This window comes from Fusarium mangiferae (genome assembly GCF_900044065.1).
Source record: "Fusarium mangiferae strain MRC7560 genome assembly, contig: FMAN_scaffold015, whole genome shotgun sequence".
In the NCBI taxonomy this organism is placed as follows: domain Eukaryota; kingdom Fungi; phylum Ascomycota; class Sordariomycetes; order Hypocreales; family Nectriaceae; genus Fusarium; species Fusarium mangiferae.
Genome location: NW_024573935.1, coordinates 514,952 through 537,158, shown reverse-complemented (window position 1 = coordinate 537,158; position 22,207 = coordinate 514,952). Strand labels below are relative to the sequence as shown.

The 22,207-nt window shown below is 50.4% G+C and overlaps 8 protein-coding genes across 8 annotated transcripts; 4 read left to right on the top strand and 4 right to left on the bottom strand.

The window, feature by feature from the left end:
* Positions 1-180: 180 nt before the first annotated feature.
* FMAN_12757 (uncharacterized protein) lies at positions 181-1,506 on the bottom strand (the record flags this gene model as incomplete). Its single annotated transcript, XM_041823236.1, has 1 exon — positions 181-1,506. One exon carries the CDS (start codon positions 1,504-1,506, stop codon positions 181-183), a length of 1,326 nt encoding a protein of 441 aa, XP_041688837.1.
* A 410-nt stretch (positions 1,507-1,916) lies between these two features.
* FMAN_12756 (uncharacterized protein) lies at positions 1,917-2,849 on the bottom strand (the record flags this gene model as incomplete). Its single annotated transcript, XM_041823235.1, has 1 exon — positions 1,917-2,849. The coding sequence occupies one exon, from the start codon at positions 2,847-2,849 to the stop codon at positions 1,917-1,919; it is 933 nt and encodes a 310-aa protein (XP_041688836.1).
* Positions 2,850-3,834: 985 nt separating this feature from the next.
* Positions 3,835-6,124, top strand: FMAN_12755 (uncharacterized protein; the record flags this gene model as incomplete). The annotated part of the gene is made up of 3 exons (XM_041823234.1): positions 3,835-4,001; positions 4,058-5,171; positions 5,222-6,124. The coding sequence occupies 3 exons, from the start codon at positions 3,835-3,837 to the stop codon at positions 6,122-6,124; spliced, it is 2,184 nt and encodes a 727-aa protein (XP_041688835.1).
* Positions 6,125-6,523: 399 nt separating this feature from the next.
* FMAN_12754 (uncharacterized protein) lies at positions 6,524-7,364 on the bottom strand (the record flags this gene model as incomplete). The annotated part of the gene is made up of 2 exons (XM_041823232.1): positions 6,524-6,884; positions 6,964-7,364. 2 exons carry the CDS (start codon positions 7,362-7,364, stop codon positions 6,524-6,526), a joined length of 762 nt encoding a protein of 253 aa, XP_041688834.1.
* Positions 7,365-8,663: 1,299 nt separating this feature from the next.
* Positions 8,664-9,890, top strand: FMAN_12753 (uncharacterized protein; the record flags this gene model as incomplete). The annotated part of the gene is made up of 1 exon (XM_041823231.1): positions 8,664-9,890. The coding sequence occupies one exon, from the start codon at positions 8,664-8,666 to the stop codon at positions 9,888-9,890; it is 1,227 nt and encodes a 408-aa protein (XP_041688833.1).
* Positions 9,891-10,394: 504 nt separating this feature from the next.
* On the top strand, positions 10,395-10,946 carry FMAN_12752 (uncharacterized protein; the record flags this gene model as incomplete). The annotated part of the gene is made up of 1 exon (XM_041823230.1): positions 10,395-10,946. The coding sequence occupies one exon, from the start codon at positions 10,395-10,397 to the stop codon at positions 10,944-10,946; it is 552 nt and encodes a 183-aa protein (XP_041688832.1).
* A 1,075-nt stretch (positions 10,947-12,021) lies between these two features.
* Positions 12,022-12,925, bottom strand: FMAN_12751 (putative GTP-binding protein rho2; the record flags this gene model as incomplete). The annotated part of the gene is made up of 5 exons (XM_041823229.1): positions 12,022-12,312; positions 12,383-12,574; positions 12,630-12,635; positions 12,686-12,764; positions 12,894-12,925. 5 exons carry the CDS (start codon positions 12,923-12,925, stop codon positions 12,022-12,024), a joined length of 600 nt encoding a protein of 199 aa, XP_041688831.1.
* A 4,581-nt stretch (positions 12,926-17,506) lies between these two features.
* On the top strand, positions 17,507-21,013 carry FMAN_12750 (related to chicken h-caldesmon, Uso1p and YKL201c; the record flags this gene model as incomplete). Its single annotated transcript, XM_041823228.1, has 3 exons — positions 17,507-18,590; positions 18,642-18,901; positions 18,959-21,013. 3 exons carry the CDS (start codon positions 17,507-17,509, stop codon positions 21,011-21,013), a joined length of 3,399 nt encoding a protein of 1,132 aa, XP_041688830.1.
* Between the last annotated feature and the right edge of the window lie 1,194 nt (positions 21,014-22,207).

Sequence of the window (22,207 nt, the reverse complement as noted above, 5' to 3'; positions counted from 1 at the left end):
CATGTACAATATAGCAATCAATTTAGGATCATTTAGTACTGTGTTATATCTACTATCAGCTTGGCAAATACCAAGATCATTTTTCACATCGGTTTGAGAGAGTAGGGACTTTAACATAATCCCAGTGACTGAAACGGTCGAACATATGTCATGAAAAGGCTAGAAGGTATCGTTTCAACACTACTTCCAAGCAAACCAATTGGGTTTCTTCTTCTCGGTCTCCTGCTTCTTCTTCCATTCGGTTTCCTCCTGCGCCATCCAAGCCTGCATTCTCATACACTTCTCTTCCATCTGTGCGTCCGTCAAGAACCCGCGTCCACCGTCTTCAGCAGTATCCTTGTCCCGTGATCCGGAGTATGAGCCCTTTGTCACACCTAACACGTCGCAGAGTCCTTCCGACTTCTCCATAAGCCAAGTTCCATGACGGAGACCATCGCGCCAATGAGGGGGCAAGGACTTGTATCCGAGTAATGCTCCTAAAAGAGCACCAGCAAAGCAGGCATTGGTGTCTGCGTCGCCGCCTTCCATTGTCAGGTCTGTGATGAGCTTCTCGAAGATGGCAAGCTGGGAGCATAATTGCCCGGAAGACTTGAGTTGGCGAAGTGCTAGCCGAAGAAGCAGGATACCAGAGCCAAATGTCTTGTAAACGTATCCGATCTTGTAACTCTCATCCAACTTTAGGTCCGCGAGAGATTGAGCTGTGGCATGCTTTCTGAATTCGTCAACGTCCAGACGAGGCTCATCTTTCTTATCTGGATCCTGCAATTCTTTTTCGCGGAGCTCGTTGTACCACGTGAGGCCAGCTTCGATCAACTCATCTACCTGTTGCTCTTCGTAGGTCTCGCCGAGGACAAGTCCACGAATAAGAGCCGTGCCGATGGCGCAAGAGACCACACATCTTGGGTCGACGTGTGTAACGACAGAGAAGTCTGCTGCGATCTGAAAGGTCTCCTCAACGGACTTGGTAAGACACATGAGACCCAGCGGATGTGTTCTCATCAGACTTCCGTTGGGCGCAGCATTGTACTTCCCCGTCACCCAGAACTTGCGCGCTGTGCCCTCAGGATCATCTAGGTAAGATTTGCTACGTACGATCCCGCCGACTGTACGTCCAAGGCCAAGAGGCAGGGTATCCAGCGCTCTCAGTCCCATACGCACCCAAACTGACAGTCGCGACGCAAAGTCTCGTGGATCAAGCTTTTTGCCATCGCTATGGAGGAATGAGAGCAGTATCAGAACAGCATGGTCTGTGTCGTCAGTCCATTCTCCGGTACGATGGAAATTTCTGTGGTGGTCGCGCCGAAAAGGTGTCGCTTTTTCAGCAGGGAGCAACGTAAACTTGCGGTCGGGGTATGCTTTTGCCGAGATGTCGGCGGACAGAAACTCTGTGTATAAGCCAATTGCGTCTCCCAGCGCTGAGCCGAAAATGGTACCGGTGATACGATCTTGGAGGTGGAGAGGCTCCAGCGCCTTGTGTGCATTATTTGAGAGGGTTATAGAGGCCATTGCGATTGACTGTGGTGTTTTTGATTGAATGGAACGACCAAATATGGGTAGTTGTCACTTTTTTATATGGGTTCAGCTGAGGCAGCCAAATTACTGAAACAACCTCGCAAGGCTTCCGCGACTAACACCAGAGGCTGAATTAGCGCCATGATTTTGGTGGTGGCAGTGTGAACGCCATTGACTAAGGTCACCTGGCGTTCGGATAGCTCAATGAGGTAAATAACTTTATCTCTTTTTCATGCGGCCTTGATTGGGCTCAAAGAGGACTTTCGGGCGCTCGTTAGCAACGGTCTCGGTCCTAAAGGTAGGGGAATGGGCGGTCGATCGGTTGATCCCGGACCGTTGCACGTTTCTGGGACACCCCGCAATCAAGTGGTAAAGTTTCTTATATTAACAAACGCTCTAATCAATCATGCTGATGCGCAATGTCCTCCATCGACCCTCAAGTCTGTTCCATGAACAAATGAAGCACCCTCGGACAGCAGGAATACCGCAGGGGCCTTGAAGTCTTCGGGAGCCCCCAGGCGGCCCAGCAAAGCACCCGCCATCCATGTCTTCTCAACCTCGGGGTTCTCTTGAAGCAATTGGTCCGTCATGGCGGTTCTGATGTACCCGGGAGACAATGTGTTGACTCGGATGCCGTATTGACCCCATTCCTGAGCGACCGATCGGCACATTTGTTGAACAGCTGCCTTGCTGGAGTTATAAGCTGTGCAGGAGAGACCCTGTCCTTTGTTAGTCTGTGGGTATGCCTGATGATTGCTTTGAGGGCTTACTCGGTTTGCAATGTTGCCTGACATGCTTCCAATGATGACGATGCTTCCGGGGCTGTTCTTCTCCCGCAGAACGCGTGCCGCGTACTTGCAAGTATTGAAGACACCAGTTACATTGACTCGTAGGATACGATCAAAGTCGGCAGCTGGATAATCCAGCGCCGCAATCTGTTGCTGAATGCCGGCACAAGCAATTGTGCCCCAGAAAGGCGCTCCAGACTGGTCAGCCTCAGCAGCGATCTCCTTCATCGCTGTCTCGACGGACTGCTCTTCTGTGACGTCGCATTTTCGGTATGAGACAGAAGCCTTGTTGGCGGTGGCGATCTTGTTGAGCTGTGCCCACTCAGCTGGCGATGGCTCCTCGAGAATATCAAGGCAAGCTACACTACCGCCGGCTTCGACAACGGCAATGGCAAGTGTTATACCCAGACCACGAGCTCCGCCTGTGATGGCGACGGTCTTGTTCTCGAGGGAAAAGAGCTTGAACGTTGATGCTTTGGAAGCGGGTGTTTCTCTAGTCTCAGGCACATGGGCCGGGAGCTCAATGTCGGATACGATAGCGGGAGCCATTGTGATAGTGAAGTTGTATGGGTATCAACGAGGTCGTAAAAGAATGGTAAGTGAAGAAAAGAATAGAGGCGGCTGGGGGACAACGGTTTTGGAGACGCACACTCGTCAGGATATACCATCAACGGATATCCATTTCTGGAGGCGCCGAAGATATGTTGAGTTAAGCATTGCCGTCATAGGGTCCATTTGGAAGTTCTATGCGAAGAATGATGTGTCTCAAATTGAGTTTGAAGAGTGATTCTTGGTTGATTCGACGAGGTAATTGCAGCCGGAGGTTGTCACATCCCACTACACAGGCAGGGCCTTTGCTGAGATCCAGTATTTCCAGGCTCAAAGAGGAGGGACAAAAATATGTGCTCAGGTGTTGGGCAAGACACAAATACGGGGATGTCTCCACCGTGTCTCAGCCCCTGAACTGCCCGTTTGTTTTTGCTAGCCTTCGGTTCTACAAACAAGTCCGGTTGTTTCTTTCAACTAGCAATCTCTGTCGCAAATGCAGGTTCCCAGAGTTGTACAATACTTAGGTATTAGAGACGACACACTAACCTCATCAGTATTTCCGTCACCCAAATAATTGCAACCTTGTCTCCACACGATCATGAGGCGCCAATACCCCAAGCATCAGGTCCATGGCAGTTCTAAGCGCAATCTCGACTCTAACCTCAACAGGCAAAGCCGTGATCTGGTGCCTCCAACTTCCTGATCCAGAATCCGATTCTCCTTCAATCCAATAATGTCGAGCTCATCAAGAACCCCACGTCAAATAGCAAACGCACATTTCCCCACGGCGCTTTGCCCTGCCCTGTTGGGGTAACCCGGTGTGCCATGGCCACAACGAACATCACCGTCGTTATGAGAAAGATCACGCGCAAAAGATGCTTTTTCGAAATGTCTATAACTCAAGAGTCACTTTCGATGTTTCTCAACTGCACTCATCATCTACTCGTCTTGTAAGAGTATCACAGAGTCCCAGATCCAGTCCGAGATGGCACCAAGCGCAATCACCCCAGAGACACAGGAAGAGCCTGTAGCTCTTTCCAACGTCGTCAAGTTGATCAAGAACGATGATGCAGACACAATTGATCTTGCCCTGCGGCAGTTTCGCTGCTTGATCGCTGATCTTTGTGAGCAATTCAAGGGCGGTCACCCTGGGTACGTTTCACAGCCATCGAAAGACCAAAGAATGGCATATACTGACTGAGTTACAGAGGTGCTATGGGTATGGCGGCCATTGGCCTCGCCCTCTGGAAGTACGTGATGCAGTACTCTCCCAACGACCCTGACTACTTCAACCGCGATCGTTTCGTCCTCTCCAACGGCCACACATGTCTCTTCCAGTACACATTCCTCCATCTCACAGGCTACAAGGCCATGACCTTTGAGCATCTCAAGTCCTACCACTCATCCAACTACGACTCATTGGCACCCGGTCATCCTGAGATTGAGCATGAGGGTATCGAAGTAACGACCGGTCCCCTTGGACAAGGCATCGCCAATGCTGTCGGTCTCGCCATGGCTACCAAGAATCTAGCGGCAACTTACAACAAGCCCAACTACGAGCTCGTCAACAACATGACTTACTGTATGATCGGCGATGCTTGTCTACAAGAAGGTGTCGCCCTTGAGGCCATTCAGCTGGCTGGGCATTGGAAGCTCAACAACCTTGTGGTCATGTACGACAACAACCAGATTACTTGCGACGGTAGTGTCGACCTCTGCAACACTGAAGACGTCAATGCTAAGATGCGCGCCTGTGGTTGGGACGTTATCGAGGTCGAGGACGGCTGCTTCGATGTCGAGGGTATTGTCAAGGCCCTCCTCAAGGCCAAGGCCAGTACCGACAAGCCCACCTTTATCAACATTCACACCGTCATCGGAGTCGGTAGCAAGGTTGCCGGCGATGCCAAAGCCCACGGTGCCGCTTTCAGTCCCGATGGTGTCAAGGCCGTCAAGGAACGTTTCGGTATGGACCCTGAGAAGCACTACGTCGTCTCTGATGAGGTCTATAACTTCTTCCGCGACCGCAAGACTCGTGGTGACCGCCTCGTCGAGAATTGGAAGAGCCTTGTTGATGCCTACAGCAAGGAGTACCCTGATCTTCATGAAGAGTTCATGAAGCGTGTCGAGGGCCGCTTTACTGACGACTGGCGAAGCATCATTCCTGCCAAGGAGTCATTCCCTACTGCTCCTACACCTTCCAGAAAGTCTGCCGGTATCATCTGCAACCCCCTGGCCGCGAAACTCAAGAACTTCATGGTCGGCACAGCTGATCTGTCACCCTCTGTCAATATGATCTGGAAGGACAAGGTTGACTTCCAACATGTAGGTTCCCCCCTAGCACAGCCAGTTTCCTGTCACTAACACAGTTACAGCCCGACCTCAAGACCACCTGTGGCATCAATGGCAACTACTCTGGCCGTTACATTCACTGGGGTATCCGGGAACATGCGATGGCTTCCATCTCCAACGGTCTCGCCGCTTACGGCAAGGGCACGATCCTTCCTGTCACCTCAAGCTTCTTCATGTTTTACATCTACGCCGCTCCCGGTGTTCGCATGGGCGCTCTTCAGAACCTTCAAGCCATCCACATTGCCACCCACGACTCGATCGGTACTGGTGAAGACGGCCCAACCCACCAACCGATTGCTCTCCCTGCTCTGTACCGTTCCATGCCCAACCTCCTTTACATCCGACCTTGCGATACCGAAGAGACGGCCGGTGCCTTCATTACCGCTCTCGAGGCCAAGGACACTCCATCTATCATCTCCCTCTCCCGTCAGAACCTCGAGCAGTACCCTGCGTACTCCAGCCGCGAAGGTGTTCAGAAGGGTGCTTATGTCTTCATTGAGGAGGAGGATGCCGATGTCACTCTCATCGGTGTCGGTGCCGAAATGGTCTTCGCCGTCAAGACCTGCGAGGTCCTCAAGGAGAAGTTCGGCATCAAGGCCCGTGTGGTCTCGTTCCCTTGTCAGCGCCTTTTCAACTCCCAACCCCTTGAGTACAAACGCCGAGTTCTTCAATACCGCTCCAACGCCCCTCGAGTTGTGATTGAGGCCTATGCCGTCAACGGCTGGGAACGATACGCCGATGCTGGTTACTCAATGGCCACTTTTGGCAAATCACTACCTGGTAAGGACGCCTACAAATACTTCGGCTTTGATGAGAACGTCATTGCCCCTGAGGTGGCCAAGCTTGTCGACGAGGTCAAGGCAGAAGGGATCGAGAGCCTACGCGGTGAATTCAGGGATCTCAACAACGTGACACACGAGCACTAATGATGATTTGGTTCAAAATGGATAAAGGATTACGGCATGCGACTTGGAGTTTAATGTAGTTTGTTGACAACACAATGGTATTTTGCATAACAAAGCAATTTTATTCTATATACGCCGGCTCTTGATGCGTGATCCCGAATGCTTCCTCTCCTTTCCCTTTATTAACACTGGATCCTGATTAACTTTTCGCCTGCAAATTCCATGCTCCATTTTCCGAGCGCCATGCTGATTGCTCTCCTTGTCCTTATATAATGGTATCATCCACAAACGAAAACACAAAAGCAGCAAAAGACTTTTCTCCTATACTCCCCACGCCCACCAGTTTCCAGAGCCAAATACCTGCACCCAATCCGACACTTGTAGCGGCAGGAAGCCATAGCCTACCTTGGACCCCCTAATTCATCGCCGTCCTTGTGGGCGAATGATGGAGTCCGAAGGTGGCAAGGCTTGAACACCCTCCATCACAATCTCGGCCAGAGAACCCAACACCCTACGGTTGATAACACGAGGCATGTTGGGCCATCGCTCTTGAGCCCAAATCGCGACACCATTGCCAGCACGCCAGGCCCCTTCAGCTAGATGGCCCCCTGCCTGGGCAGTGGTCGCCATGGCATCTTGGGCACGCTGGGCAGTGTAAGTAAGCCCGCCGGTGAGGTTGTCGTATGACCTAGCGAGGTTGTTCTGCGCAATCTGTGCGGTTGCAGCAAGAACCCCTTGGGGGACGTCGGTGCCAGAAGGGTTCTGGATAATCTGAGAGGTGCTATTTTGAGTTAGCTTTCTAGGTTCTTAAACATAGACGAGCCAGAGAGACAAGAGTTAAAAGCAATCACGGATCATACCTTTGGCTATGCACCTCTTCAGTCTCGCTGAACATCTCAGCGCCAAAGTACCCAACCACTCCAGCGTCGTCAAACTGGAGCTCCTCAGAGGAGGGCTCTTCATCGGAGTCCTCGTCCGGAGCGAGTTCGTTTATGGAGCGATCTCGATGCATTGCCCCTCGAACGAGCGCCCCGTCGAGGATGTCGTACCCTTCCTCATGGTCTCCCTGGTCAGAGTTGTCGTCATCAAGAGGGACATCCTCTAGGTACTCGGGTGCCGGGCTGGATCTATTTTCGGAAGCGCCAGGCCCCCGTAAACGTTCCTGGGCTCGACGTCGGATCCGATAATCATTAGCCTGAGGGGCATTACCAGGCTCAGAGTCCGAAGACAGGCCAGTGTTGGAGGCGTAAGGACTGTCCATTTTGTTTATCTAGTTATTTGCGATGAGTGAATGCTTGTATCCGAGAAATATGTTTGCCAAATACCTTGTCAGGCACTTTTATAAGTGTGAAGAGGGATGTGGTGATGGTGAAGGGAAGTGTGTGACGAGTTTGTTGGTGCGTAAGGTCAAGTTTGTTTGTGGTGAAAGGGAAACAATAGAAGCTTGCAGAGGAAATATCAGATTTACACTGATGAAAAGGTGAACAAGTTGGGAGTGTTAGTCCGTGTGAAAGTAAGCTGCGACGGATGGCAGTGTCAGTGAATCCTTGGGCAAGATATCAGAACTTGATCAATCTACGACGAATGATGATCTGACAACCATAAATTTACTTTTAAAAACGAAAGCTATTGGTCTCTCTGACATCTTAAGTTAACTAGCGCAAAACCTGTATTCGTTACACTTTCTTATTGTAGCTTCGGTCTCGGTCCACGATATCCAAAGTCATCAATGCCCCCTTTTCTCGCAACGTGCATCGATACTGCCACCACACAAGAGATAAAGGTAACATTACTCTGCTATTCTGTTCAATCCTATCTCGAACTTCTATCTCGGCAAATAATCGCCTTTTGGGCCTCTCAGGTGTCACAAAATCCAAGTCCTTACCTACCGACTACTATAGTAAATTTTGGGTCAAGGTTCTAGTCAACGGCGGTATACTTCCGCTTCTTAATCTACGCCACTACAAACCTTCCAGCGTTTGATTCTACCACATATGTGCAGTAATCTTTAAAACGTGACTTCTTCTAATGATCAAGTTGAAGAGGAACTCGATACTGTTTTTATTTTATCACCCATTTGGTTTAGTGATGGTGGTGGCCTTCAGGGGTAACATCACTTCTGACAGTGAACAAAGGTGTCAAAAGAATTAAGTGGGCAGTCTTAAGGCCTACCGAGCATAGGCATACTGAAAGTTTCTTTTCCGTTCCACGGACCTAGAAGTCAGGACTCAGAAGATTTCTTGTTTCCGTGAAGGCAGCAACCTCACTTACCTAGGTAAGTTTGCATATTCAGAAGTTTCTCTGCGAACATAAAAGCCAAAAGTGAGTCATCCTATACCAAAAGCATGACGAAAACACCCTTATCTTTCCTCCTCGCTGTTTTGATTTTCCCAACGTATCGCCTTTCTTTTAAAACTTCTCCTTTGTCATCTGCATCTTCCCATTCTCGCCGGCTTCTATCAGACCTATCTTTTCGGGTATTCTAACCAGATATCCTTACAGGCCAAACACATATATTTACCCAGTGCTCCTATTGTTGCCTCTCCAACATTGTCTCTAGATGACTGGACCTCGAGGATCTCGAAGGGCTGGCCGCGGCCGGCCGCGGGTAAATGCTCGTCCCCAACGTGCTCAGGATCCGAACGCTTGTGTTCCTTGCCGGGGCATCCAGGTCCCGTGTACTTCCACGGACTTTTTGCACGCTCACAATTTCTCCATCTGGTACATGAGCGTAGAGTCCGAAGAGAGACGATATAGCCCCATCAAGCATTGCCTCAGAGCCAATCTTAGAAAGAGTGTGGCCGATCAAGCGTTTTACCACGCATCCTATGATCTGCTTACCACAAATGAGATACCAGCGACCAGCTTATCAGAAGAGGTTCGCAACACCATCACAGAAAACTTTGACCAGCTTTGGAATACAGCCATGCCAAAGCTCGTTTATTTGAGACGAGCCCTGATGGAGCCCCGAGTTGTTGATCCCAGGGACGTTTCAAGCATGCTCATCAACAATCAACTGGTGCAGATAGCGAGCCAGGTACATGTCACGATGGGAGATCGCCTTGAGATCTTCCGAGTTATTCAGTTTCCGTTCATGCGTCGTGGGAGGTGGTTTCTCGGATACTCCCCTGGGACCTTTATTTTCCGATACTCGAACTCTTTACCGTTCACTGAAGGACTGAACATCATGCCGAGCCACATGAACTTCACATATGAAGGACAAGTCCCTCGAAGCTCCTATGAGCACAAGCTACGCCTCATGGCCCTCTGGAAGCCAGCGTCTGAAATCTTCATCGGCTCGATGACGCTTTTCTTGGGCGTAGATCACGCAGCCTACTACCCGAGACACGCATTCCTACGCTCAAGAGTGGTGATAGATCCTGATACTTTCAGGCAAATCCTAGAGGATTGGACTTCCCTTTCCCAAAACTTCGCGGTTTTTCCGCCCCAAGACCACAAAGACAACATTTGGAAACATGACGTGACCCAGGAGCTTGCGTGGCTTATACTTCGACTCAAAGATGTGCCTGAAGTCTACGAAGGTGTTCAGTCGCCAGACCTAGAGATTCTTCTCACAGCTGCCACCGGTCTCTCACTGCAAGATCTTGCAGGCCACTGGAACTCCAGGCTGGAAAGAATGGCGTGGGAGCATTTCCATGGTGGGAATCGTCGAGATCTCTTTATCTACGAAAACGAGGGGCAATCGGTAAGTCTTCAACCTTCCACTACTGTCTATTCCAGCAACACTCAAATTGTAAATTCAATTTGGTCTGGATTGAGACAATAATTTCACCGACTTCGAGGCATCATCGTCTTATGACAAGAGTTTGAAGTCTAAGTTGAAGTTGATTTGGGTTTGAGCTGGACGCGGTGAAATATTTACCCGAACCGAATCGAGCTAACAATTTCCTCGTGCAGGACATCTGGAGCCTCTACAATGAGCAGACTTTCCAATACGACTGTATCAACCCGAGTGTTGAGAATAACTTGCCCCGGTTGAAAGATTGCCGAGCTGCACTCCAACCATACGATCAATTGATCCAGGAAAAACTGCGTCACGCCCGAGCACAAGTCAAGCAAGGCGGACACTTCTTAGCACGAGCGTTCAATGCGCCTTTCTCTTTCTCCCCAGAGAATTAAGACGAATCGAACCGCCGAACGATCATTACCGCCAATTCCCTTCGAACTTTAGTTGATTGTATCATTTTTTGCAATACGATTGACCTGATTATTTATGTCTTGGTCAATAACTTGAGACTTCCCCGCCTGCTTCGCACCGCTAAACCTCACGATGTCTTCAATATTCTCTCTCCGCGGGCTTTTTACCCGCCAGCCTGCTTCTACGACGCAAACGACCCGTCTTTTCTCTACCACAGCGAACATGCTTGCTCGCACACCTCCCAAGGTCGCGCCGAAGAGCCCCAATGCCGGCAAGGTCCCTCCCCGCCGAAAGCACGCAGCTCCGAAATCCGAAAACTACTACCGCATCCGCACGCTCCGCCAAAATATGTTCTCTCCCGCTCCCCCTCCTCTACGAATGGCCCGTCTTCGATATTTACGCCACTGGACCATCCACCGCGCTTGGCAACTCTTCCGACGACAGCAGCATCTAGCAACTGAGCAAGAACGCTCCCGCATCTTCAGCGGCATGTACAATGCTTGTGAAGAGCTGCGCAAAACAGTTGGCCCAGGAAACAGAGACGAGGGCTACCTGTACCGTGTTGCTATGGAAAAGAAGGGTGTCTGGGGTCTTGACGCAATTCCCATTGAGTATGCTCGTTACCAAACAGAGCACCCAGCTAAGAACGCTTGGAACCACGAGTGGAAGAGGAACAACGATTAAAGCTTTGTTTGCTGTTTGGACCTAGGGGAAAAATTGCTTATAATAGAAACTGTACTGTATGTATGATAAGGCAGCTTTCAGATGATAGTAGCTAGAAAGCCAATGTTTACGACTCTTATTAAGTCCATACTTGAGGCCACTCAATCCTTCGAAGGACGTCTTGAAACATGGCTAGTTATGTATGAACCACATCAGATGCTAAGATCATCACTCTCATTAAGTATCAGGTCCGTAAACGACAGCACCAATCATTCTCCCCGTCATCTTAATCCATGTCATTGATTCACTCTCATCTTTCCAACGCTCGACAAAGCCAGTTCTATGCCGCTATTCGATTATTAATACAGAGAGTGAATATGCGTATCTGAACTCGCTCGAACCAAATCATGCAAGTATCCTTCTTTCTGCCCATGCACCCTTGCTCCTCTCCAATTTTTGTCTCTCCTCAGGATGCCAAGTATATAAAAGATGTTTTTGCAATTCCGCTCAGATATTACGAGTGACAGGTGAGATTGGCCAGTATTCGAAATAGATCCAAAATGCAGTTCGATCGTAATGAAAATGAGGGTGCGTATGGCTGGATGGTAGTCACTTGTTTGTGTCTGAGAAGACTCGATGAGCGAGTCTTCACATGTTGATTGTCTGCTGAAAAACGCCAGAAAGGAAACGTGATAGTGAGGATGTCGGCATTTGAGAGAAGATCGGCCGTGGAATAGATAGATAGTAAATAGGATCGGGTCGGCCGAAGCGCCGGAATGTGATGCTGCCTTTTGCTTCAATTCCGTGATGATGAGTTTTTGAGAGTGAGCGAGTGTAGAGTATATGAAAGGAAGTTGTCCTCCTGAGGCGCCGAGCAATAAATCCTCTATATCCTAAATTGATTCCCTCATGATCCAAAAATCTACACTCGTCTCCAGTTGTCTGAACATATGTTGATTTTGCGGCCGAGGCGAAGTGGTGATCGATCGCGTAAAGATAAAACCTAGGAACAGCTGTATATTGTCCCTGGTATTGTGTGTGAGTACATCCAAGTGGCGTGGATGATGGTTCGTTCTGCGGCGCATAGCTGACGGTTTTACAGCACTACGCAGCAACCGCCGCCCTCGCCCTTCTCAAAGGTCAGCAGAGCAGCACGGGTGGCAGCCTCAAATACGTCGTCGACGCCTTCGCCGCTCAAGCTGGAGCATTCAAGATATCGCTTCGCGCCAATTTCCCGAGCGATTGACTCTCCATCATGTTCAGACACAAAACGCATCGACTTCTTGCGCATTTCCTCGATCGCGACGGGGTCCTCTCGAAGATCTTTCTTAAGACCAACGAGAATAATGGGAACGCCGATGCACAGGCGGGTGGCTTCCTCAATCCACTGCAAGAGAAACACGTCAGCTTTCCAGGGTTCATCACTAAGCGCATACCGCATGCCGAGGGGGCCGTACCTTGTGCTTAACATTGTCAAGGGAATCTGGTGTATCGACGGAAAATCCTATCAAGATGACATGGGCTTTTGAGTAGGCGAGCGGTCGTAATCGTTCGTAGTCTTCTTGGCCAGCGGTATCCCATAGAGCAAGCTGGACGGACTTGCCGTCTACTCGACAATCTGTCACATAGTTCTCAAAGACTGTGGGGATCTATATAATACGAGGTCAATAATCGTCGTCGCAAGGGGTTACGGTCGAGGCTCACATAATGCTGCAAACAGGTTAGCATGATTTGATGACGATATGTAGATTTGGACTCACTGTAGGAAAGTAACCTAGCGTAAATACGCTCAGCAAACTGGTCTTGCCGCAGGCACCATCACCGATAATGACCAACTTCCTACGGTACGTCGTTAGTGGTCTGATTGAGCTTCAAACATATTGAGCATGTGATGATTGGTATGGCAGGGAGGAGTATCGTTTTGGGACCTGATGGGGAGCGGAGCTCGGGAGCGCGATGAAGTCGTACCTGCGGATAACGTTGCTGGGATTTGCGCTCATGATGACTGAGTTATATGGCCTCGAGGCTGCGTGATGATATCGTTTCGAGACTAATCGTAGGTGGGAATCGGATCTGGAGTCTGCTACGGGCCCCAGATCTGGGTGATGCGTCGGTTAATCGTTGCCGTCGATTGACTATGGGTGGAAGAGCAACGAGCTACAGCGTTCAAGAGGGCGTCGTCGCGGTGATAACAACAGGAACAAGCTAAGCTAGGCCGAAAGGGATTGGATAGGACTGGATTGGGTGATATGAAGGTGATGATGATTAATTGGAGAGTAAGGTTGGTCCAGTCAGAGAAATGTCGTCGAGATCTGGGATAGGACCCCTTATTTTTTTGCCAACGGACTTTTTGGTAAGAGAATCGTTGGATGGGTGAGTAAAGTAACAAGGGACGTCCGGACCTGAATGGGCGCGCGGACGTGGAGCGAGGAGGACAGGGCCAGATGGAACCAGCCAGGTCAGGACAAGCCGGGCCAGGTGCAGGTGTAGGCGTAGGCGTAGGTGCAGGCAGTACGTAAATACGGTGCTAGCATACGGTTCAGCTGCCAGGGTACTAATGCAATGCAGTACAGTCCTGGGTTTGTGCAGTGAGATCAGAGCGTTTTTAATGGCGAGAGTAATGTCTAGGACGCAACGAGTGCCAAGCAGCTGGTTGGATGAACAAGTTCTTCAAAGAGTAGGTAGAATAGTAGAGAAACAAGAAAGAATATGAAAGAATGATGTTTAACGGGTTGGGAATACGAGACCAAGACTGACGGGCAGGACTGATGATTGATTGACCGAGATGATAGGACAGTGAAGGACTGTGGTGAGGTGGTGCTGTTCTTTTTTTGTCAGACCGGCCTGGTTCTTTGGTTAGCCTCAGTCTAAAATGGAGCTGAGGCGGACTGGGCTGGGCTGATGTGCATCAGGTTCTGAAGATTGTGTAGAGAAGAAAAGATGAAACGAGTCATTCAAGATGTTAAGGAATGAATAGATCGATAATCTGATACCAATTCAAGATGTCCCTAAGAGCCTAACGCTTAGTTATACTCTTCGCGGTAGATCTAAAGCTAGAGAGGCAGCCTCTTTTCTATTGTTGGAACAGCCGGGCTTGTTTACGACGGCGGCGGTGGTGGCATCGGTGATGGTGGAGAGACCGACAGACGGACTCACTGACTACACTCACTGCACTGTACTCACTGACTGTACTGAGGTGCTCCCCTGAACGGGTAGACCATGTGGGGCCTCGACGTAGAAAACGGGTCCGGGGGGGACCTTTTTTAGCTGAGGATGAGGTGAGGTCTACCTAGTGGAGGACGACAGCCCTGAAAGTTCTCTAGTACGGGCAGGTTCTGTGACAGCTGGGCAGCCTGAGTGGACTGCGCATTATCACAAAGTGGGCTTCGACAGCATGAGTTGCTTCTTGTTGCAATGCTACGGCAAGTCTGTGGTTGTTGATCGACATGGATTAAGGTACACGAGATGTGCCGGAGAATGGATCGTTACAACGGCATCTTCTGACATCCTGACTATGTAGCTTTGGGAAAAGTCACTGAGAGACTTCAATTGGAGGTTTTGTCATCAGCAGCATCTGATTAGCATAGCCCATCTCATCAATGAGTTGATCATCATTGAAGGGCTTGCAGCAAACAGCAAGCCCCCTGTGCTGTGGCGGAGCATCCACAACTGTATGTATATCCAAAACAAGTAATATGATTGAAGCCAGCTCGGTTAATTCTGACATTCTCCGCCCTGTACCAGCTCAATGGGAAGAATCTGAACGAATAGGTAGGGTATTTCTAACGGCCGGTTGGCAACAAAATTGCAGTGCCGTTCCGCCTCGGTAGCCGTCATTGGAAATCGTCACCAGGGATTCAATTAGGTAAACAGACGTCGGTGGAGACTTTCGTTGTCACGGAGCCTCTCAGTTCAACTCAACTCCTAACTCCGCCAAGCCAAACAAAACTCATGGGCTGTTCTTTCATCTTCAATGCTCATATCTTATTCAGCGAATTAGCTGTCTCGGTTTTGTTTCTGCATCGATGGCTTCCATGGGCGCCAGGGCCAAGGTGTCCTTCAATACGACAGTAACGACAGAATTCAGATCTAGACAAGCATATCAACAGATCCACATCAAAAGTGCCCTTGTCTTTGCTCGGAGGATTAAACATTTGGGCTCTGAGATGCTCGTCATGCCAGCCAATCTCCTTGCTGGGATGCAAAAATGCATGGCCGCCGCCATTTGAGGCTGTGCAGACTAACCCACACCCGCAAGCCGGTAAGCTAAAAACAGGAACCAGACCAGCCCTGGAGCCCTGGAAACCAAGGGGCAGGATGAACTACTACTCTAGCACTGACGCTTATTGCCTGCCGTGCAGCGATGATGGAAAAGTCCCCTAGAAATAGAAATAGCAACTGAACCCTAGTTCGTGTCTCAAGACTTCGAGCCATGCTGCTTGAGGGCATTGGATGAGATCAACTCGACCATTTTATGGGTGATCCCGTTAATGCGCTCCATCATCTTGGCTCCCTCACGCTAATAACATGATAATATGGATTCCGTGAGAAGGATCTTGGTGTTTGTGAGTTGTGCCGGCGGTCCGCATTGCTGACGTCCGTATGTCTACAAACGTCACTTCATCAAGGTCGTTTTCTTTTCTGATGTTGGCGTAGAAAAACTTCAATTCTCACCTGCGTGGATCCTTCATGACTGATGACAGCATACCGTACGGGCATACCCGATGAGCTAGTTGGCCCGTCTCACTGTCTTTGCCTGCTTACGTCGAATGCAACAACGATGGCTCGTGGCCGATGTCACAGTAGGCGATGAACTAACTCACTGCCCTACAAGGCTGCGTTGGTGTTTGCAAGTGATGCCACGATCCTTCGTCCCAATAATGCATGTAGCTGTCAGCGTCGCGATGGCTGCTTGAGTCTCACCTGCATATTCTCCTCGTCTGATGGGCAGAGATCGCATCCGTTTACCCTTCCGGTCACCTCTGAAGGCTCTGATTCAGTGTGGGTGGTACTCCAAGCGGCGTTTGTACGGGCAGATTTCAGCAATTGAAAATCGTTCGTCTATGTATGGACAAATAGCCGAAACATGTTGCGTCGTCCTCTCCCGTCGATGCTGTCCTCCGTCGTTTGCAACCTGCATAGACAAGGGGCAACACGGCATCGTCTCAATTTGGTATCCTGTCACACTCACATGGGTTTGTGCGCCGAGATGTATGTCGTAGTTTTGTTCCACATGGTCTCATCCAGCTGTTGAGATGAAAGATAGAGTCGAGTCTATGAGGCTTTCATGTGGCTCTTGCGTGATTGTGCTGGCCATGTTGAATGTTGCACAGCGTCGGCAACCATCGTGGTGCCTGTGGATGATGAGTTTGGTGGTCAAATTTGTTCTGCACATCGGTATGAGATGTGAAGATCTTAATTCGGGCCTGATACTTCTGACGGTGATCTGCCTTGGTTGCTCCCCGGTGATATTGTGTGTATAGAGTATTGATCGTCTCGCGAAGACGGAACGGGTGTTTTCCCACCATTAACAACCAAGCCGTAGTCTGTTTGTCAAACATGCACTGATCCCTGTTACAGTCCTGTCATAATATTGAAATATCAATTGCTTAATCGAGTTTACCCAGTAGGACTTTTAGAGAAGCAAACGCTAGGTCCTTGAGGATTTTGAGTCACGAGACTGAATGAATTGCTCCACGATTGCTTTGCTATGCATATTGGAAGCCTTTGGCGCACAATTGAGTAACAGACAAGAGATGATAATGATGCAGAATTTTGTTGAGAAATAAACAATAGACAATTTGGGCCTTTTAATGATTGCCAAGCAAAGAATTGATTGTCTCTGTTGCTTCATCCCCAACTTCAGGGTAGCCCCGAGACGAGTGACGTTGACATCAAGGTTGCTGTTTGCAACCCCACCCTCAGCAAGGCACAAACAAACCAAATCGCCAGATCTCAACATCACGTGCGAGATCACACCAGGCTACGCCAGGCTAGGGGAATAGCGGGGCATATCCCGTCAATCAGATGCGTGCCTGACCACATCACAGTGTCGCTGGGCAGGTTCGGCTGCATGAGAAAGTACAGGTGCTATGCAACTCCACCAAAGAGTGACTTCTACAGTCCCATCCATCGTGTTTGAGCCTTGAGCCTCGAAGCATCAAACAACGCCAGACAAAGAACGTTACGACATTTTCGCACTCTTTTATCTTCATTCCGAAGTATCTATAAAACCCTCCGACTGCGCTTACGATTTTATAACAACAGCAATAACAATCAATCCATTGGGTCCCTTCCCCGCAGGCGTCATCGCTGACCTAACCCTGACCTTGGCCGCTCGCTCTCCGACTGTGAGTGCCTCATTTTGAGCCGCCCCCAGAGACCCTCCACTTGCAACGTGCCCGCAGCCGCCTAACGACCACGACTTCACCGTTTTGACACGCGCGATACCCTCCGCTTCCAAGCTGACACGCTCTCGCGTATTACAGAACCATATTCCTCATACACCGTCCTCCCATCGACAGACACGTGTCGCGCACAGCATCTTCATGCCCTCGACTGCTTTGCTTCCGTAACCTACGATGCCGGCCAACAACCAACGACCGGCCGCCCAAACTCCGGTATCACCACGAAATACGGCAAAATACACCAACAAGGATGGCTCCAAGTTTATCACCGTACCTAAGGGCGCTACCTCTGAGTCTTCCTTGCCTTCGACCCCCACAACTGCTAAAGCCAGTGCCCCCCCACTAGAGGCTTCCAACCCCGACAATGACCCTGCTCCAACAGTCAACCGCAAGAAGCAGAAGCGTAGACAGAAGGCTGCTTTAAAAGCCGCACAGCAAGCTGCGAACGGACATACCAACAATGTCGCGAGTGGTGGTGCACACACAGGGTCTACCCCAGGCCGTGGTCCCGCTGACCACGAAGAGGTCGAAAGCGACGACGAGCATGAGTATATCTTGGCGAGCGAATTAACAGGCCCAACTACAAATGGGCACCCCCCTTCGGATTCAAAATCGAAGAAGAACAAGAAGAAAAAGAAGAAGGGAGGGAATGCTGATCCTACATCACCTGTACCCGAAACTCTTGAATCTGAGCCCCAATCGCACTCGTCGCAAGGCCCTGGAATGTCACGCGATAAGATATGGAGTACTAGCAATCAAGAAGAGCGCGAACGTATAAAAGCGTTCTGGCTTGGATTGGGTGAAGATGAGCGGAAATCCTTGGTCAAAGTCGAGAAGGATGCTGTTCTGAAGAAGATGAAGGAGCAACAGAAGCATACATGCAGCTGCACTGTGTGCGGACGGAAGCGAAATGCCATTGAGGAAGAATTGGAAGGGCTCTACGATGCCTACTACCTGGAACTTGAACAATTTGCAAACCAAGGCGAGGGACCACCAATGCTACCATCAGCTCGAGATTTCGCTTTAAGACCGCCCCGGGGTCTGCCATCAAGTTATGCCAACCGCCCGCCATCGCGCGGTCGAATAGTCGAACATGTGGGAGACGACGAAGACGAGGACGAGCTGGAGGAGGTTTACAGCGAAGATGAAGTGGAGGACGATGACTACAGCGACGACGAACCTCCCGAAGAATATCAAAACTCGCATGAACGGGACGTCGCCGATTTCTTGACGTTTGGCAATAGCCTCCAAGTCAAGGGTACGCAGCTTCTTGATTCACTTCTCCGCAGATATGGTAACATGGACTTAGGTGGTATTCTCACCGTGGCGGATGACCTCCTGAAAAACGACGGCAAGCGGTTTATCGAAATGATGGAACAGCTTGCCGAACGTAGGATGGCAAGGGAAGAAGACGCCCGCGAACACTTCTCAAGGGGCTACGGTCACCCTAATGGCTCATACTCCAATCCACATAATCATCCTCCTCCTGAAGAAGACGAGTACGACGAAGAAGAGGACGAGGATGATGACTTTGATGATAGTCAGGATGAGGAGTATGAGGAGGAAGAGGTATACTCAAACCCCTCTGTGATACCATCCCAGTCCCATACTGAGTGTTGCTGCCAGGACCAAATGACGGAGGAGCAACGAATGGAGGAAGGCCGACGCATGTTCCAGATATTCGCCGCCCGTATGTTTGAGCAAAGGGTTCTCTCGGCATATAAGGAAAAAGTCGCCAAGGAGCGCCAGCAGAGGCTGCTTGAAGAACTTGAGGCCGAAGATCGAGAATCCGAATTGAGGAAAGCTAAAAAGGCCAAAGACGCACAGAAGAAGAAGGACAGGGCTGCACAGAAGAAGCAAGCACTGGCCGAGGAGAAAGCACGTAAAGAGGCGGAGAAGGCTGCTGCAGACGCTGCTCGGCTAGAAGCTGAGAAGCAACGGGTTGCTGAACAAAAAGCCAGGGCCGAAGAGAAACGAAAGCTAAAGGAGGCGCAGAAGAAGGCTGACGAAGAAGCTCGCCTCCGCAAGGAGGCAGAGAGGCAACGTCGAGCCCAGGAGCGATCCGAACAAGACCGCAAGGCCCGCGAAGCCAAGGAAAAGGAGAAGAAGCTTAGGGAAGAACAGCGACAGAAAGAAAAGGAGGAGAAAGAGCGCGAGGCGCAGGAGCGGAAGGACAAGCAAGAGCGCGACAAGCGGGACAAAGAAGCTCGTGCTGCAAAAGCTCAGAAAGATGCCCAAGCAGCCCGAGAAGCCAAGGAGAAGTTGAAGGAGGAGAAGGCAGCTGCCCAGAAAGCGGCAAGTCAACCATCACAACCAATCCAAATCCCGAAGCGTGGTTCTCAGCATCCGGTACCGATCCCGGCAGCTCTTCCACAACAACCGTCGAATCCTGCAAGCTACGCCTCGCCAAAGATTCCAGTCGCCACTCCTGTAATGTCCAAAGCACCGACTCCTATAAGACCTCGGACCCTCTCGCAGCAAGACAGTGGAGCGCAATCCGCTACAGCTTCGTCTGCAAGCCAAGACCCTTCACCTCACTCCATGACACCCATCATGAGCCCCGGTCTAATTGGCCAGCGCCACGGAAGCGCAAGTACTCAGCATTCTCACTCGGTATCTCCAACAAATGGACAAGCGAGACTTCCAGGACAATCTCCTTTCCAGATACCTCCTATGGGAATGCATCCGCCCCCAGGATTGCACCACCACCCGGCACCACCAGGTTTCCCCAGTCGCATGTCACAGGATGGATTTTCAGCGTTTAGACATGGCCCTGGTGCAATGATGCCTCCTCCTGGGATGAATGGGCCAGCTGGACGGGGATTCCCCTTACCGATACCACCAGGGTTCTCACAGCCAGGAGTCGATCAATTTGACATGAATGGATTCCCGATACCAACGGACTTACCCCCATCAACGCATCATCGCCAAAGTTCATTTCAATTTGACGCGCCACCAACCCCAGCACAACCCATTGGCCGACCTGCTCCCATTGGGCGTCCTGGAAGCATAAATCTTGGTCGCTCATCTGACGAAAAAGAAGATGAAACTGCACATCTTGGTAGTCGGGCTCTGTTGGAAGATGACGAGCCGCTCGAAGTCGAAGGAATTATGGGGGTGCGAAACCAACCACCTGGACCTAGACCTGATTATACCACGAGTCCCTTCTTGGCTTCAGCGTTTCCGCTGGCCCCCAACCCGTGGGGCCCTCCTGGTGTCGGTGGACATCCTTTGCCTCCCCCAGGGCTCAACAATCCTGTCTGGGGCGCACCAAGTGCACCTCCTGGCTTTGGCATGTCTCCTGTTCCTGCAATCAACTCTCTTCGAACCGCGTCACACCCTAGCTTCCCCCAACTTCGCGCAATGCTCTGCCAGGCATGCCAGGAACTCGCTGGCTCGGGTGACCAAGAAGGTTACATTGACCTCTCAATTCTGAAGTCAAGAATTGAGGTACTGTCAGGCGACAGTATCTCAGAAGCCATTCTCATCAACCTTTGTGACACCGAAGGAAACCCCAACAACGGAGGCGGTACGCTAGTTATCCGACAGAACGGTGGAAGTTTTAGCCACGCCGTCCGATGGGAACCCGATCTAAATGATGGATTTTATCGAGCAGTCGGCGCTCCAGGTGAGATTGGTAGCCCGGTGGCTGGTCAAGCAACTCTGCGAGGGGGAATATAGGAAAAGTCTCAGCAGCGTGAGGCGGGCCGACAAACTAGCCGGAATGCCTTGTCCGTCAGAGATCTGGTGCGAGATAGCACCCCTCTAGGTCCCGAACCTTCTGCAAGTTGTAACCAGCCTTTCACCTTGCTAGGAGGTCACAAAAGAGGGAGGTCGTCTTTACACCTGAGGGGTTCGTCGAACGTATCTGACATTGATCGTTTCGATCCTTCAGTCAATGGATCACAAACCAACGATTCGGGGTGAGTTCCAATATAGCTGACTGGCCCACCGAGACAGCACCAGCGGAGTGCATGAAATTCCGGCGTTTTTCATCAACAGAAGACGGCCAAACCAACATGTTAGCTCATTTTCTTCGGGCGAAAGTATATTCGGATATTACCCAGAGTTGAGAAGAGGATGTTGCATGGATACCCAGGTGCGATTTGCTGCCAAATGTTGCAGTTGGAAGGAAAGCGATGAGGAACTCTACAGCGTAAAGAAAGCGCTGAGCTCAATGAAAGAGTATTGTTCAAGCAGTGGATCATACGCACCACCAGCCCTGAATGGCTCCTTGCAATGCGTGCAGTAGGCCTGTGAATGTGAACAATGTTCGTGACGATGATTGACCAACACAGATCACAAAAATTAGCCTCCAAGTACCAGCCAGATCTGACCGTTTCTCTTTCCAACGCCAGTGGCTTGTGCTGGCCATAAACTTTCAGCCATCACAACTCTCACCTCAACAGGTGCGAGTGCGAGTATGTGCCGCGTGTGACCATTTTTGTGGAAAGCTACGAGATGAACAACATGTGAGAGGCCAGATGGAAGCACACGTAATACTTTAATTCAACGTCTAGCTGTGACCGTCCCCATTTCATAAGGTAGATGAATAGATACATTCGCGCACCAAAGTTGCAGACTTTATCCTTTCCCATTGCTCCAAAATACTCAAACATGTCATGTAAGGTTTGTTCCTCTCCGGGCCTGATATCAAGGTATCGAAAAACACGTCATCCTCGGCCTTGAAGATTTCCAAGCCTTGGATATTTCCCCCGCGCTGGCATTCACACAGGCATTATAAAGAGATGGCGAGTTCTTGGAAAGAGGCAGCTCCATGGCCAGCCGAAGAGCTCAATTTTGAAATGGATACTCTTCGGAGACTCGGTGAAGCTGCCTCGTTCCCGTAGCCCTCCCTCGACGAGACCGATCCGC